At 47.0% G+C, this 16,130-nt stretch overlaps 1 protein-coding gene across 1 annotated transcript in view; it reads left to right on the top strand.

Moving 5' to 3' along the window:
• Positions 1-15,928, top strand: part of SLC4A5 (solute carrier family 4 member 5) — a 124,317-nt gene extending 108,389 nt beyond the window's left edge. Inside the window, exons 18-25 of the mRNA XM_063139273.1 lie at positions 1,085-1,246; positions 3,160-3,338; positions 7,714-7,786; positions 8,127-8,195; positions 9,995-10,168; positions 11,016-11,183; positions 13,812-13,889; positions 15,866-15,928. Coding sequence (XP_062995343.1) covers positions 1,085-1,246; positions 3,160-3,338; positions 7,714-7,786; positions 8,127-8,195; positions 9,995-10,168; positions 11,016-11,183; positions 13,812-13,889; positions 15,866-15,928 — 966 coding nt within the window. The remainder of the gene's footprint in view (positions 1-1,084; positions 1,247-3,159; positions 3,339-7,713; positions 7,787-8,126; positions 8,196-9,994; positions 10,169-11,015; positions 11,184-13,811; positions 13,890-15,865) is intronic.
• Positions 15,929-16,130: the final 202 nt, after the last annotated feature.

Below are 16,130 nucleotides of genomic sequence, written 5' to 3'. Positions count from 1 at the left end.
AGTGGGGTTCCTCTGGGGGGGGGGCGTGGAGGCCCCCTAGAGGATTACAAGGAGACAGAGCAGGAACCCCTGTGGGCTGGATGAGTCCCGTGGGCCGAGGGTTCCCCTTCCATTCCTTACTGTGAGGCAGGCGTGCAAAAAGTCCAGTGTTGCCAGCAAGCACTGCTGCTGATGTCTGGCATTTTAACCCCCCTGCAATGCCTTTGGGAATGGGAGGAGGCAGGGGGCAGTGAGCCCCCACCAGAGAGTTCGAGCTGTCAGCAGGTACCCAGTGGTGATGATCCCTGGCACTCGGCTAATGTGGATGGAAGACCACTTCTATTTCTCTTCAAGTGGGATTAGATACTTCTCATGTTTAAGCCATTTTCTTAAGTGAACCATCCTCTAGCCAGTGTTCTAACATGGCCACTTTCTGCTTTCTTTCTCTTTTGTGTGTGTTCTCTGTCCTTCTTTCTAGCTTCGTAAACTTATTAGTGACTTCTCTATCTTCATGTCCATACTAATGTTTGTTGGTCTTGATATTTTGTTTGGACTGAATACTCCAAAACTGCAAGTGCCTACAGATTTTAAGGTAAAATAAATGAATGACAGTTATCATAAAGCTAAATGGGACCAAAACGCCAAGTTGCACAACACCTCTCATATACACACTGTCACCAAAACTTTGGACTTCCACAACCTATGAGTTAGGAACAATGTACTAATTGTAATAAAAACCATTTCAGTTTTTCTATGCCGGCCTGGGCCATCTGACCTCCAGCCATCTGCACTGTTAGTGGACTCAGGGTGCATGATCCTCTGTCCATCTGCACTACAAGCCAGGGCGCTTCTAGGTTCAGTGCAGTCTACACATCGGGAAAAGCACCATTGGTGTGAGGAGCCCTCCATCCTTTTAAGAGGCCTCTTTATCCTACGTTGGATTTTAGCACTTTTGCTGTCAGCACTGAAAGTGAGAGATTGTAGTACAGGCCAGGCCCATGCTCTGAGCCAACACAGAAGGGATGTAGAACTCGCTTTCCCTACGCTTTTTGAGCTGAACTCCTAACGTGGCCATGGGTAATCTGTCCTTGAACTGTGTTTCCAGCCCACCCGCTTAGACAGAGGATGGTTCGTGTTCCCGTTTGGGAAGAATCCCTGGTGGATCTACTTGGCCAGTGCACTCCCTGCTCTCTTGGTCACCATCTTGATCTTCATGGACCAGCAAATTACAGCAGTCATAGTGAACAGAAAGGAGCACAAGCTGAGGGTATGGATGACTTTTTCCCTCTTCTAGTTTGGTATCCACTAATATTGAATATATGCCTGGTATGAAATGGGGATGGAGGCATGGATGAAACAGGCCTAGGTGCAAGGGCCTCTTCAGCCATGACTGACCCACTGTGGTTATGATCTATATTTGAGGCCACCAGGCGCGATCACAGCACTCGCATCCACACGCAAGAGTGTAGATGCACATAGTGTGTGCTCATGAAGCATAGCGAGGTCTGCCTGGTGCCAACATTGTCATGTTTTCTTTATCAGGTTTAAAGACTTTCTTCAACTTCCAGGCATTTGATTGCATATGCTGTGACTCCGTTTAGCTGTTTCATCAGATTTTGGTGTTTTTAATTGTTTTTACCTGTTTAAAATGGTTTTAAATGTTTTATGTTTTTAATCTCTTGAGTCTTTCTTTTGAGAAAAGTGTCTAATAAATTTGTTGTTGTTGTTGTTGTTGTTAATGTTAATTTTTTAAAAAAACTGATCATACTCTCCATACATTAATTTTTGTTTTCTCCAACTTTGTAATCAGATACAGATATATGCTTAGAATTAGGGTTCTAGAGCAGTGGTTCCCAATTAGATAAGTACTGTGGACCCCTTGTTTTTCAAATGCCAAGCCAAGGACCCCCTACTTTTGAAAAAAAAACGTTATCTCTATGGTAGTTACCTGTGCGAAGCAATTTTTTGGAGAAAATAAGGGGTAGCCCCTAATAAGCAAAATTTTTAGGCATACTAAAAAACAGACCGTAAAATTTGTGATATTACCATGTAAAAATGACAATGATTTAGTTAGGAATATAAAGATGAATTTAATTTTACTAACGTCTAGTTTACAATTGAACAAATTATGACTTGTCTAGCAGCTACTAAACCTAAAAGTGATGGGAGAAATCATGCCTCTTTTTGTCCCGAACAATCCCTTCCACATCCGGTTCAATATTTCCTACTTTTAATCTCAAATCTGGATCAACATCGACCCTATTTTTATGCTTGATCTTCATATAACAAAATGTCAAAAATGTTTGTTCACAAAGATATGTGGAACAAAAGGGAACTAGATGTTTCAAAGCTTTTTCACCTAACTTCTTATAATCAGGAAAAACCTCCACCCAGGGGGGATCCGCACATCGCTCCCAGAGCGCTTCTATGCGACCTCAGAGCACCCCGAAAACGATAGTCTGACTTCCCTGTAAAAGAAACGAGGAAGAGCTGTCCATGCCGACGATGACGACGACGACGAGAGCTCTCCGCCGGAGAGGAGAGCTCAGCAAAAGAAGGCGGGTTAGAGAGCTTCTTCTGTTCTTCACCCCGCCTTTTTTTGCCGAGCTGTCCTCTCCGGCGGAGAGCTCTCCTCGACGGCGGCAGCGGCAGCAGCATGGACGGCTCTTCCTCGTTTCTTTTACAGGGAAGTCAGACTATCGTTTTCGGAGTGCTCTGGGGTTGCATAGAAGCGCTCTGGGAGCGACGTGTGGACCACCCCCCTAGAATTGGTCCAGTCTATATTCTTGGAAAAATGTGGAACCATCACAAGTCACGACAACAAGTGCATCTTGCTCTTCTGCAGAGAGAGTTGTTAGTTGTGCATCACCACATGCAAAAAGATTTCTTCTCCATGAGTTTTCAGGATTAGGTGCAGGGAAGTAATCTCCGAAGCTAGTCGCTAAATCATGCAGGTGCATGACGTTGCTGTCGAAGCAAACAGAGTGCAGGAGATGGCATATTTTCTTTTATTAAAATGTGGACCTTGCAGAGCTAATATGTGAATGGTGCCACAGACCCCCTGGGGTCCGTGCCACCAACTGGGAACCACTCGCTTTGATTTTTCTGTTATGTTTTCACCTACTTTGGCCAAAAAGGTGGGATGCAGTTCCATCTAACTGATGTGTGCCTTTGTTTCAGAAAGCTGCAGGTTATCACCTGGACCTGTTTTGGGTGGGCATCCTCATGGCCGTGTGTTCGTTCATGGGGCTACCATGGTATGTAGCAGCCACTGTCATTTCCATCGCACATATTGACAGTTTGAAGATGGAGACTGAGACCAGCGCACCAGGAGAACAGCCCCAGTTCCTGGGGGTGAGGTGAGGGTTCCTACCTAGAAGATTTCTCTTGTCCTGTTCTAGGATGCAACAATGCCAAGAAGGCAGGGAAAGATCAGCCTATCAGAGTGTGGAGTGGGCCTTTCCTATGGAGGAGAGGCAGTTGCTAACGGAAGCACAAATTCCTCCTTGACTCTCCCCAGCCATGATTTGCCCATCTCAGTATTGCTGCTTCACACACCTTGCAAACCCACAAAGCCATGTATGGGCACACAAATTTTGATGAACCTCCTCAGCTTGTCTTGCTGACAACCCAATTCACTCACACCATTACAACAGCAGCCAGGTCCTTTTATAGATTGGTAACTGGTTAAAGAACAGAAAGCAGAGAGTAGGAATAAAAGGTAAATTCAGTGAAGTGGCCAAGTTTGCTGATGTTACCAAATTAATGAGGACGGTTAAAACAAAAATGGATTGCAAAGAGCTCCAGAATGACCCTCCGAACTAGGAGAATGGGCATCAAAATGGCAAATGCAGTTCACTGTACACCAGTATAAAGTGTTGCATATTGGGGCAAAAAAGCCCCAACTTTACATGTAAGTTGATGGGATCTGAGCTAGCAGTAACTGACCAAGGACGAGGTCTTGGGGTTGTCAGCCTCGTGTGCAGCTGCTGTGGGAAAAGGCAAATGCCACGTTTGTTAGGAAAGGAATAAAAAATAAAACTGTCAATATCATATTGCCCTTATACAAATTTGTTGTGTGACCACACTAGGAATACTGCGTACATACAGTTCAGGAAAGTGCACCTTAAAAAAGGCTATAGTAGATTTGGAAAAGGTGCTGATAAAGGCAACTAAACTGTCTGGGGACTGTTTTCTTTAGAAAAAAGGTGAGTGAGGGGAGGTATGATAAAGGGGTACAAAATTATGTATGGTGTGGAGAAATTTGGTAGGGAGACATTTTGTGAAGAAAGTGGTCAGGAAGATGTTTTCCTCCGTCTCCCATAATTCTAGAACCCAACGGGGTCGTCCAATGGAGCTGATGGTGGGGAGCTACGGGACAGATAAAAGGAAGGTCTCCTTCACACAGCACAGAGTGAAACTATGGAACTCACTACCACAAGATGTAATGACTTTAAAAGGGAATAAGACAAATTCATGGAATAGAAGGCTATCAAGGGCCACCGGTCATGGAACTAGACATTACCTTCATTATTGGAGGCAATAATACTTCTGGGCATATCAGGTGATGGGCGGCATGAGCAGGAGGCGGGTGCTTTTGCAATCTCGTCCTGTTTGTGGGTTTCCCACGGCTAGCTGGTTGGCCATTGCATGACTAGAATGGTGAACTGAAGCAGGGGCAGGCAACTTCAGGAGGTCCAGGAGGTCCAGGGTCCCCACATGTTCCTTCCACAGTTCTCCAATGCCCTGCAGAATTCCTCAGGGCAATGGCAATAAAAACATTTTTTTAAAAGCTGGTTCGCCACTAGTTTTTGGCAGAAAACCAATTCAGAATGCTGCAATGGCCAAATTTAGCTTGAAAATAATTTTCAGCAGCAAACCAGATATCTTTTGCCACCACTCCCTAGCCAACTGGGCCAGAGAGGTGATTAATGCCTCCCTGTGAGAGGGAGTGGTCCCAGCTCCCCTGAAAGATCCTCCTGAAGAAATCCTCCCTAGAGCCATAAAATCTTAATAGGCCAGGGCAAATGTTCCATTCCTGGGTGAGGTCCTTTAGCAGCCCAGCTCCAGACACTCTTGGATGAGACTGATTATCTGGATCCATTTCAGTCAGGATTCAGGCCAGGTTTTGGCATGGAAACAGCCTCGGTCGCCCTGTGAGATGACCTATGTCAGACAGGAGGAGTGCAACCCTGTTGATTCTCCTTAATCTCTCGGTGGCTTTTGAGACCATCGGCCGTGGGGGGTGTCTGTACGTGAGGAAGGCCCTGTGGTGGCTGCGAATCTGCGCAGTTATAGGATGCAGCCACCACTTCACAGCACCGCGGGGCTTTCCCACAAAGCTGCGGTTTGAAAATGTCAGGGCCTTACCCTGACTTTTTCATTGCGAGCAAGGTCAGTACGACTTTTCTGTTGTCTGACCTCATTCCCAGGGCCAATCTGGGGAGGGTGGGTGGGAATGGTAGTCCTGGTAGAAGGCGACCAGCGATTGGTCTCCTTCCACCAGGAAGAGGGCAGTGAGGTGGCTCTGGTACCCAGATGACTGCTGGAAAACCACCACCACCACCCACTCTCTCCTTGGCATCAGGATTACCTGGTGCCACCCCAGGTGAGTAAAACTGCAGGGTATTTGAGGGGAGGCATCGCCAACTCAGCCCCTTGAAGACAGGGCCATGGGGTCCTTCTGGGACGACCGGCTGAGTTGGGAGTGGGAGGCGCTGCATTGCAGTGGTTCCGCTCCTACTTGGAGGTTGAGCTCCAGCAGGTAGTGCTTGGGGAACATTGCTCAGCCTCATGGATTCACATATGGGGTTCCACAGGGTCAGCTCCGTCCCCCATACTGTTTAACATTTACATGAAACCATTGAGTGCAGTGATCTGGAGTTCTGGAGTGAGTCATCATCAGTATGCTGGTGATAGGAGCTCTATTTCTCTTTTCCAACTTCATCAGGTGAGGCCTTGGATGTGCTAGATCAGTGCAAGGCTGAGACAATGGACAGGATGAGGACTAATAAGCTGAAGCTCAATCCAGGAAAGACCGAGATGCTGTTAGTGGGTGCTTCTTCTGACTGGGTGGAGGGTGTTCAACCTGTTCTGCGCCCAGAAAGAGTGGGTTCATAGCTTGGGGATTCTCCTGAAGCCATCTTCATCACCTGAGGCTCGGGGGCCCTCATTGTCACAGAATACCTTCTGCCAACTTCAGTTTGTGTCCCAGCTATGCCCCTATCTGGACAGGGATAGCCTGGCGTCTGTTGTCTATGCTCTGGTAATCTCCAAGTTACAGTAGATTACTGCAGTACATTCTGCATGGGCTGCCTCTGAAGAGGGTTCAGAAGCTGCAGCGTATGCAAAATGCAGCAGCCAGAATGATGACAGGGACTAGAAGGTCTGAACATGTAAGACCGACTCTGGCCCGCTTGCACTGCCCATGTACTTCCAAGCACAATTCAAAATGCTGGTTTCAGCCTATAAATCCCGACATGGCTTGGAACTGCAATACCTGGCAGAGCACCTCCCCCGACATGAGCCCACCCACACTCGACGCTCAGCATCCAAGATCTACCTCCAGGTGCCTCCTCCGAGGGAGGCTCGGAAGGTGGAAATGAGGGAGAGGTCCTTCTCAGTGGTGCTCCCAACTGGGGTATGATCTCCCCAATGAGGGCCCCCCTGGAGCCAACATTGTTATCTTTTCAGCACCAGCTTAAGTCCTTTTCTCAAGCATTTGGCAGCGCATGCTGAGTTTCTACGTGGTCCCAGATAGTTCCTATGATTATGGCTGTTCAAAGTTGCTTTTAGATATATGCTGCCTTCGTGCATAGTGTGTGTGTGTGTTATGTAAAGGGTTTTTAAACTTTGTACTTGTAGTTTAATGTTTTTAATCTTTGTAATTCAGAGAGCTTCACTATGGTGCAGTACAGAAATGCAATTATTAATGGTGGTGATTTATTTATTTATTTATTTATTTAATGTTTACTCCACCCAATAGCCGAAGCTCTCTGGGCAGTTATGATGATGACGATTGCAGCGGGCACATTCAGGGTGGTGTTGGGGGCACCTGCAACAGTGGCGGTGCAATCTCTCCCACGGCCTGAGGGCGGGAAACACCTACACCGCCACTGCTGGCTGCCATGGCTGCCCCTCCCCTCATGTCTGCTTCACTGCATCTCCCCCCCCCTCCACCACCCTACCTATATACTGCATGGCCATTGCCACCCGCTCTGCAGGGCAGGTGAGCTGTCTGTAGAGCCTCATCACCTGGCAAGCAGCCAGCCGTGCCCAAATGCCCGTCTCCAAGGGTGCCTTCTTTATGGTCCCCTGAAGAAGGCCTTTGAATAAAGGGCAGGCCAAAAGGCGTTGGGCTTCGTGAAAATAAATAATTTGCGTCCTGAGAACCCATTTCTCTTTTTTCTGGCCGGTTCCTTCTTTAGGTCCAGGCATCGTGGGAGGGGATGTCCCAATTCACCACGCTTCCTGCTCCTCCTCACGAGAGGGCTGGCCCTAGCTATGGAGGCCACGTTGGGGTGGGGTGGGAGGTTGAGGGCAACTTGTGGCCCATGGGCCCAGCCCAGGACCAGATTGGCCCTTGGTCTGACCTAGCTCTTTTTATGTAAACCTATAGATATGTTCCATTGATGGACTTCCAGCTACATCAGCATGCACACAACTGCACTGTAAATCAGACGTTTACAGAAGTGCTTTCAGAGGCTCCATTTCACTGTGCTTGTTCTTTGACAGGGAGCAGAGGATCACGGGAATCATTGTCTTTGTACTGACGGGGATTTCGGTCTTCCTGGCTCCTATTCTAAAGGTAAAACGCCCGTTTTCAGGGACTTGTCATCGGGTCAGTCAATCTAGGCTTTGCCAATGTTGCCCAGTTTTGATCCAGAAAGTTCAGTCACCGTCTGAATATCTACACCAGATCAATTTCAGCACAATCCTATGGTTGTGTGTGTGTTGGAAATAAAGCCTACTATGCCCAGTGGGTCTTATTCCCAGGAAGCACGCATGGGATTGCCACCTTAATCGATTTAACCAATTCACCATCTAAAAATGCCTGAACCACTTAGCAGCCCCATCAAAAAAAGATTGTGGAAATGTTCTTTCTGTTTAATCAAGAGGAGCTGCCTGCCTCCTTTCTCTCTCCGTAGTATATCCCTATGCCTGTGCTGTATGGAGTCTTCCTCTACATGGGAGTTGCCTCACTCAATGGCATCCAGGTAAGAACAGGAGTTGCTATTGCAACTTTGCACTGATATCGTCAACCTTTCGGGCCAGGCTCCCACTTTTATTTGTTTGCCCTTGTAATCAGGCTTGGTAGAACTGGGTGAGCAAGAGCAGGAGTTCCCAGCTCAGAATGTAAAAGGACACTTTGGAGCTGTGGTACATACTGGGGCAGGTATGGGGGCAGGGAGCAGATTTTTTAAGGAGCCTGACGCATATCGATAGCTGAGGTGAGTGGTGACTACTCAGAAGAGGGCCTTTTCTGCTGTGGCACCCCGGTTGTGGAATGAGCTTCCCAGAAAGGTCCGCCTGGTGCCCGTGTTGTGCTCTTTCCAGGTCCTAGGGAAGACCTTTTTATTTTCCCAAGCATTTTAGTTTTTCAGTTTCTGTTTGATATCTCACATTGTATTTTGAATCTTTGCACTGCTGCTACCTTGTATGTGGTGATTGTTGTTGTTATTCTGTATTTTTAAACTTTTAAAAGTTTATATTGCATTACATCGTCTTGTATTTTATGGTTTTAATTGTGGTGAACCACACAGAGAGTTTTGGTTATTGGGCAGTATAAAAATGTAATAAATAAATGAAAATTAATAAGTATAGACAACTTTTTCATGTTAAGTTGATAAAAATCAAGAATTTGGCTCACTGAAAGCTAATCCTTCATTCAGGTTTCATTGCAATGCAGCACTGCCTAGCCAAACCCTAGATCAATGATGGGACAAAGTTCAAACTGGGGGAGTTTAGAATACAAATATCCTCAGTTGGGAGGGGGGAACCCTCCCCAGGACAAAGCATATGGGCTTGATGGGCCCTGGCCCTGGCCTCCACCTTGCTGGCCCCATTACGGCCAAAGGAAAAAATGGAGAGAGCAAAGCTCTACGGCTATAAATCTACATTTTTATTCTTAAAATAGTTCTTCATTGCACTCGATGTGTTTTGAAAATCTTTTCGAGAAACAACAGATACTTGGCTAAGAGTTTCTTTTATAATTTATCATTGTTTTGACTACTTCACTTGGATTTGTAAAACTACAGTCTAGTGGTTTTCTCCTCCTCCATTTCCTTCTTCAGCTCCTGACGAAGGACAATGTCCGAAACGCGTTGAGTACATTGAAGAAATGTTTTAAGAATAAAAAGATAGATTTATAGCCCCAGAGCTCTGCTCTCCCCATTTTTCCTTCGGTTTGGTGGTGCTTCTGTCCCTCGTTTCTGCACCCATTACGGCCAGCCAGCCCTTCCTTTCCCACTGCCCCCTCCCCTCTCCCAAAGGTACCTGGCAGCAGGCAGGGGTGGCTTGGGCAGCAGCAAGGTCCCTCACCCTCCCTAGCCTGTTTCTCTCTGGGTCTGTTTCTCTCCCCCCCCCCCCCCACCGCCTCCCCATCCCTCCATCCACAATGCCTCTGAATTACCAGGAAGCTCTAATGAAGGAGGGAGGAAGAAGATAACAGTTTTGGCGTTCAATCTCCAGAGCGAGAATGCCCAGTGTTTCTGAAAAGTATGCCCATGGGGGGGGGGGCAGAACTACACTGCTCTGTTCCACATGCCAAGCTAAGAGTGCAGCATTAACAGCAGGAGGGCGCCCCTCACCAGATTTGTGCTGCAGCCATTAAATCAGATGCGTAATTGTAAGCTGCCCAAATGCAAGTCCACAGAGAAAGGCTTTTAGCGGCTCTGTGTTTAATCCCACCCCTTTGCACGCTGTTGCCAGGATCAAAATCTTGAATCTGAGTTTCTGCCTCTCTCCTGCTCCCCACCCGTAGAGTTAGCGTTAACGTCTTACTTTCCCCCAATAGTTCTGGGATCGCTGCAAGCTATTCTTGATGCCAGCCAAGCACCAGCCTGACTACGTCTACCTTCGGCATGTGCCCCTGCGGCGGATCCACTTGTTCACGGTGGTTCAAATTGTCTGCCTGGCCATACTCTGGATCCTGAAGTCTACTGTGGCAGCGATCATCTTCCCCGTGATGGTAGGCAACTCAGTAGACTGCCTGCCGTCTCCTGTTCTGGGAGAAGGCTCTGGTGTGGAGTGGTCCACCCACAAACTCAGGGGCCTGCTTTCCAAACTTCAGAGTTGTTTTCTACTCACTACAGAAAGCCACCTTCTGGCTAGAATGAGAGGCAGAGGCAGAGACAGAGACAGACAGACAGACTATGGCCTCATCTACACCAAGCAGGATGTGGCAGTATGAAAGTGGTATGAAAGCGGTATATAAAAGGCAGGAGCCACACGACCGCTTTTTAGCAGTATTGAAGTGCCCAGACAACTGTTGACACATCCTTTATCCCGCTTCCATCGTGCTATACCTGGCTTGGTGTAGATGAGGCCTCTGTTTCTATAGGCACTATGGGATAGATAGGAAGCCACACATCTGCAGAGTATCTTCTCGCCCTAGAACTCCTAAGAAAACTGCTTCTACCCAAGGGTTGGAAATTGCCAGCCCCACGTTCACTCTTTCTCGGGAGGTTTTGAGCAAGAATGAAAGAGCCCCTCTCTTTCCCTCTTCTCTCCCGTCCATGGCCCCATCACACTGCTTGTGGGACTGAGGGGGGCAGAGGGGTTGGGCTCATGCCTTGCAGCAGAATCCTCCCAACTCTCTTCTCGCTTCCACGTAAGCCCAATCTCTGAGCACGTGGCTGCCCTGTTCAGCACACAGTCAACCCCTAACTCGGTGCAGGTTGGCCTCTTTCATGGCAATTTGGAGGTCTCTGTTCGGAACTCCTGTTGAACTCTTTCCCCAGAACGGAAGCTCAAAGGTTTCAGGCACAGCTAGTGGTGGTGGGGATGTCAGATGATATCTTGTTTTCTCCTTTCAGATTTTAGCTTTGATTTTAGTCCGGAAGATGCTGGACTTTGTCTTTTCCCAACACGATCTAGCATGGATTGATAACATCATTCCTGAAAAGGATAAGAAGAAGGAGGACGACAAGAAGAAAAAGAAGAAGAAGAAAGGCAACAAAGGCGAGGATGACAGCAGTGAGGAGGTGCGTCCGTGCTGCTTGAGGGCAGGTGCCGTGGGGCTTTCTTGCCGTGGACGTGCCGCACGAGCCACAACCGTGGACCTGGGGCCTCTCTCAGCCAAGGAGCTGCTGCTTTCTGAAAAGCAGCCTTGTGAAGCTCCTGCATGTGGAATATTTGGGGTCCGTTTCCACATAAGCAGACTTCGAACTAATGCAAATTCAAAGGAGTCACGTGCAGCCGGTCACGCAGCAGTGTTTATCTGGCCCCGTAAATAGTGGCGGCAGGCGCTTACTTTTAAAAAACAACCCTGCAATTGCTGACAGGGCGGCTGTCCCTTTTGTTCCTGTAGTTGAATGTCAAGAGAGGGCTCCGGGTGAAGCAGCAGCTTGTCCCTTTTGGCACTTGTGCTGCAGATTTGAGGCTGCAATCCTAAGCACGCTTAGGATCCTAAGCAAACTAAGCACACTTACAAGAGAGTTAAAGCCCATTGAATCTCTTGCTTGAAGTTGCCCAGGATTGCACTGTTAGGCTATAGGAACAATCCACAGGAAACTTTTTTCCCACCAGCCCCATTAAAGACAAAAGTAGATCACATCAGCAGCTCTTTTGAGAGTTGGATTTCCTGTGTGATGCTACCTCTCATCATCATCATCATCATCATCATCATCATCATCATCATATATTTATTACCCGCCTCTCCCTTTGGATCAAGGTGGGGAACAACATTAGTTCAACAAATCAACACATCTTAAAAATTCTTGGTTTCACATTCATCTGGGTTGGCCTGCTGGAAAAGGCTAGTCTTTAAAGCTGTCTTAAATTCAGAGAGAGCGTTAAGTTTACGAATCTCCTCCGGCAGGCCATTCCACAGTCTGGGGGCGACAGAAGAAAAGGTCCTCTGGGTAATAGTTGTCAGAGAATCCTCTCTCTAGTAATAATTGTCTTTATGGGACTTTCTGGCCAAGATGATGAAAACATATTTGCATTACAAGATGAAAAATGCCACCATTTCTTATTGGGCAAATCCTGACCTCCTTGAACTTTGCTTCAAGGAAATGGCCAGTTTGTGAACCACAGTACTAATTTCTATTAACTGTGCACCACATAAAAGCTAATAGCTGGTAATTGACGAAGGTGTCTACCCAACACAGTGCTCTTGTGGGGAAAGAACATTTGAAAATTTGGTGTCCTACAGATTGAGAGGTCCACAGGATGCACTGAACATAGTTGAGGTAGTGGAGCAAAAGAATGAACAGCGGCCTGGATGCAGGAAGTTAGGCAGAGATGGGATGTTTGTTATGAATGAATTTAAAAAGAGCAATGATAACAAATCACTAAAACTTTTTGCTTCTTGCCACAAACTAATGGTCACCCTGTTCCATGCTCCCATGTTTGCCAGAACAGCATCTGGCAATATCCGGGACACAGGGCACTGTTAGGAAAGCCTATTTATTTGGTCAACAAACGTGGCAGTTTGTGTGTGTGCACACATGTGCGTGTTGAACGCAGTCTAATATATTGTATAGATGCATGAATTTCAAGTACATGCACTGAATGTAATGCATCGGAATGTGCATAAGATCATCAGAAGAGCCCTGATGCTGGATCAGACGGAGGGCCCATCCAGTCCAGCACTCTGTTCACACAGTGGCCCAACAGCTGTCGACCAGGGACCACAAGCAGGACATGGTGCAACAGCGCCCTCCCGCCCCCAGCAACTGGGGCACACAGGCTTACTGCCTTGGATACTGGAGGCAGCCCATAACCATCAGGGCTAGTAGCCATTGCTAACCTTCTCCTCCAGGACTTTACCCAACCCTCTTTTAAAGCCATCCAAATTGGTGGCCATCACTACTTCTTGTGTTAGTGAATTCCATAATTTAACTCTGGGCTGTGTGAAGAAGTCCTTCCTTCTGTTTGTCCTGAATCTCCCACCAATCAGCTTCATGGGATGACCCCACTGGGTTCTAGGGGGGAAATGTCTCCCTATCCACAGTCTCCACACCAGGCATAATTTTGTACATCTCTGTCATGCATACAATATGCAAATGCCCTCTAAAAATAGAGGTTCGGTTATTTAAATGAACCTGTCGTTAACCGAGTGTAATGGCAATTCTGTGCTCCAGCAATGAAATGCTTATCAAGTGCATGGTTTAGCAATTTGGCCGGGTTTTTTAATTTAATATGAGGTGTTTACTTTTAAGTTCCTCAAATATGCAAGAGGAAAGGGCCATTGCAGAAGTGCTTTAAATAAGTCTGGAGAGTGCTTTAGAAAAACAAAGGAACTGTAGCTTGGCTTACTTTCAATACAACGTATTTATTATTGATTTATTCATATCTATGTACCATTTCTGATGTATGCCAATCCTGAAGCGATTGACAAAAGAATAAATCCACACCAAGAAGGCCACACGCGCACTAGCAGCCTCCCGAGGCCAGTGCCAAGAGAGCTGGAGGAGCAGCAGCAGCGCAGTCAGGCCTGAACAGCCGGAATGCCAGGCTTCGCTTTCAGAGGAGGAGGAGGGTTAATGTGGCGCTTTGTGTGTTTTCTGTCAGCCTGAGTGTCGCAGCCATCGCAGTACAGTAAACTTGCATGTGTCTGTCCAAGGGGAGCTGTTCACTGCCTCTTTTTCCACTTTCCGCCCCCCCAGCCCAAGCCCCCAACTCCCTCTGTTATCACCATCCCATTGGAACCTGCCCCACCAGAGGCCCAAAACAGTATCCATTGCGTTTCCAGTAAGTAACACGCTCAGGTTCTATTAGATGTTCAAATAACAGCTAACTTGACAATCTAAAAACCTTTGCGCGTGATTGACTTACTACACAACACAAGAACCATGGAATGGAATTGGAAGTGTGCAAGAATGCATTTGTTCTTGTACGCATTTCCTGTCCATTTCACTTGGGCTTGCCGACATTGTGTTTTGTTTGTTCATTACTAATCAAACTAACCCATGGCTGATGCATAATTTGACTTCAAGTTGTAGCTTGCGGTGCATACGGTGGGGTGGGGTGGGATAGAGCCTTTGGGCAGTTTTGCGATATTCCCTACCTGCAACCTTCAAAGAAAACACTTTTTCTCTCATTTTTCCATTTTGCCTTGAAATTCATAAGTTTGTGGATTCCTTGAGTCCACATTTGCACCTTGCTCTCCAACAGGCACAGACGTTACAAGCGCTGGCATACCTCTTTAATCCCCCATGCAGGCCTGAGCTCTCGCTCTCGCTCTCGCTCTCGCTCGCTCTCACTCTCTGAGCACACCAGAAGGTGCTTCAGGTTGACATTTCAAGCTTGCAGTTTGGAGCAGTATCAGCATTCAGCTGACTCTTCCCCCAAAAAAAGGGATTTTCACCATTCAAAAACAACCTGAAGCCTCTTTTGTTTTGCTGACATTGGACAGAATCTTGACACGCAACCATCCTAATCAATGTGTGTTTCATAGCTTTGACTGAGGGATTCACAGCACGAGGTTCAGTTTGCACCACTTCCTGGGAAATGGAGGGTATTGGCTAGCACTTTACTTCCAGTTGCAGGAAAGCAACTTCTTCATTAGAACTTCTCAGTGAAATTAGGCCTCCTCATTTCCTCGGGAGTTCATACATTGGCTGGGAAGAGTTTGCTTTCCATGGTCTAGAAACTGGTTGGAGGAGGGGAATTTTGACAGAGAAAGGGTTAAGTACCCCTCCCCATCACCACCTCTCTATTCCATCTCCTCACCTTGAGCCGCTTTACCACCACCACCCACTCTTGCATGTAATATAAAGTTAGGCCCCATATCCTTAAGAGAATCTGGGGAAGAATTTTGAGAAATTCTCTATATTCCTCCACCGGCACATCCTCTGAGCCTTTTGGAGAAGGCATGGCCAATAAGATGTGCTCCCTCTGTGAGATGAGTTGAAGAGCATCCCCATGAGCAAAAAGTATAGGGGTTATTCAGGACTGTCTTCCGTACTATGCATATGTCTGACATACACACTTCACTTTTTTCCTGCAAGAAGGCTCCAGTTCAGTGGAGTCATCAGAGGCGGCCCTACCATGAGCAAGGTGAGAGGCAGCAGATTTTGGATGCTGTTACAGGTGGCAGCAGAGTGGGAGACAAATAGATCTGATCTTGCAGCAATCTTCACCAGGCAGTTATCCTGGCACAAGCTCTGTTGAGATGGTCAGGGACCCAGGAAGAGCATCCATCTCAATAAGGCTTCCACGGGTGAACTTCCTGGGGGATGGAGCCCTATGTTAATTACTGGAAGGGGGAATGCCGGCTGGATTTTCCATCTTGGGCACCAAAAGTTCTTAGTCTGGGCCCTGGAGATCCTGTGATGAGCTTACGGAGTTCTCACGTGTGTCAGTCCTCAATGACCACACACTCTACCCCAAAGAGATCCCAGTGTCCAAATGACCAGGGATGGGGGGAGGGGAGCCACCTTAGTTGATGGCTTTCTAGACACTGTGTTTTAGAAGGCTATGGTGGCAGGGGCAAAACTGAGCCAAAATTGATGGAGGAACTTGTGGAGTTCACATCCTTTGCTTGAACTATTCCTTCCTAGAAAGAATGTGGTCAGTGAGGAACAGAGGCACCTTGGCAAAGAGTCATGGCACTTTTACAAACAAGTGGTTCTCTGGGCATTTCCTTTTGCAAGCTTTTCTCTCTGTATGTCCTTTGTCTCTTCGTTTGTTATTTTGTTCTTTCTTTATCTTGAATCAGTTTCATATACATCTGTGTTTCCTTCCAGGAAAGAGGTCTTCCAGTTGGAGTTTTGCATTCTGATTCCTCTCCTAATGGTTCAGACCTCGATCGCAGGTAAATGGCACATTTAATAGGAAGATAATTCAACTTATCATTTTTCAGATTTGGGCAGCTACATATATGTAAAATGACAGGGAGACGAATTGCTTAAAACAGCAGGAAATGGGTTTATAAAGTTGCTTTAACAACAGGAATGTTGTCATTACTATTATCATTGTTAATA

This window comes from Elgaria multicarinata, chromosome 12, assembly GCF_023053635.1.
Source record: "Elgaria multicarinata webbii isolate HBS135686 ecotype San Diego chromosome 12, rElgMul1.1.pri, whole genome shotgun sequence".
Lineage (NCBI taxonomy): Eukaryota > Metazoa > Chordata > Lepidosauria > Squamata > Anguidae > Elgaria > Elgaria multicarinata.
This window is presented reverse-complemented; position numbering and strand designations above follow the sequence as displayed.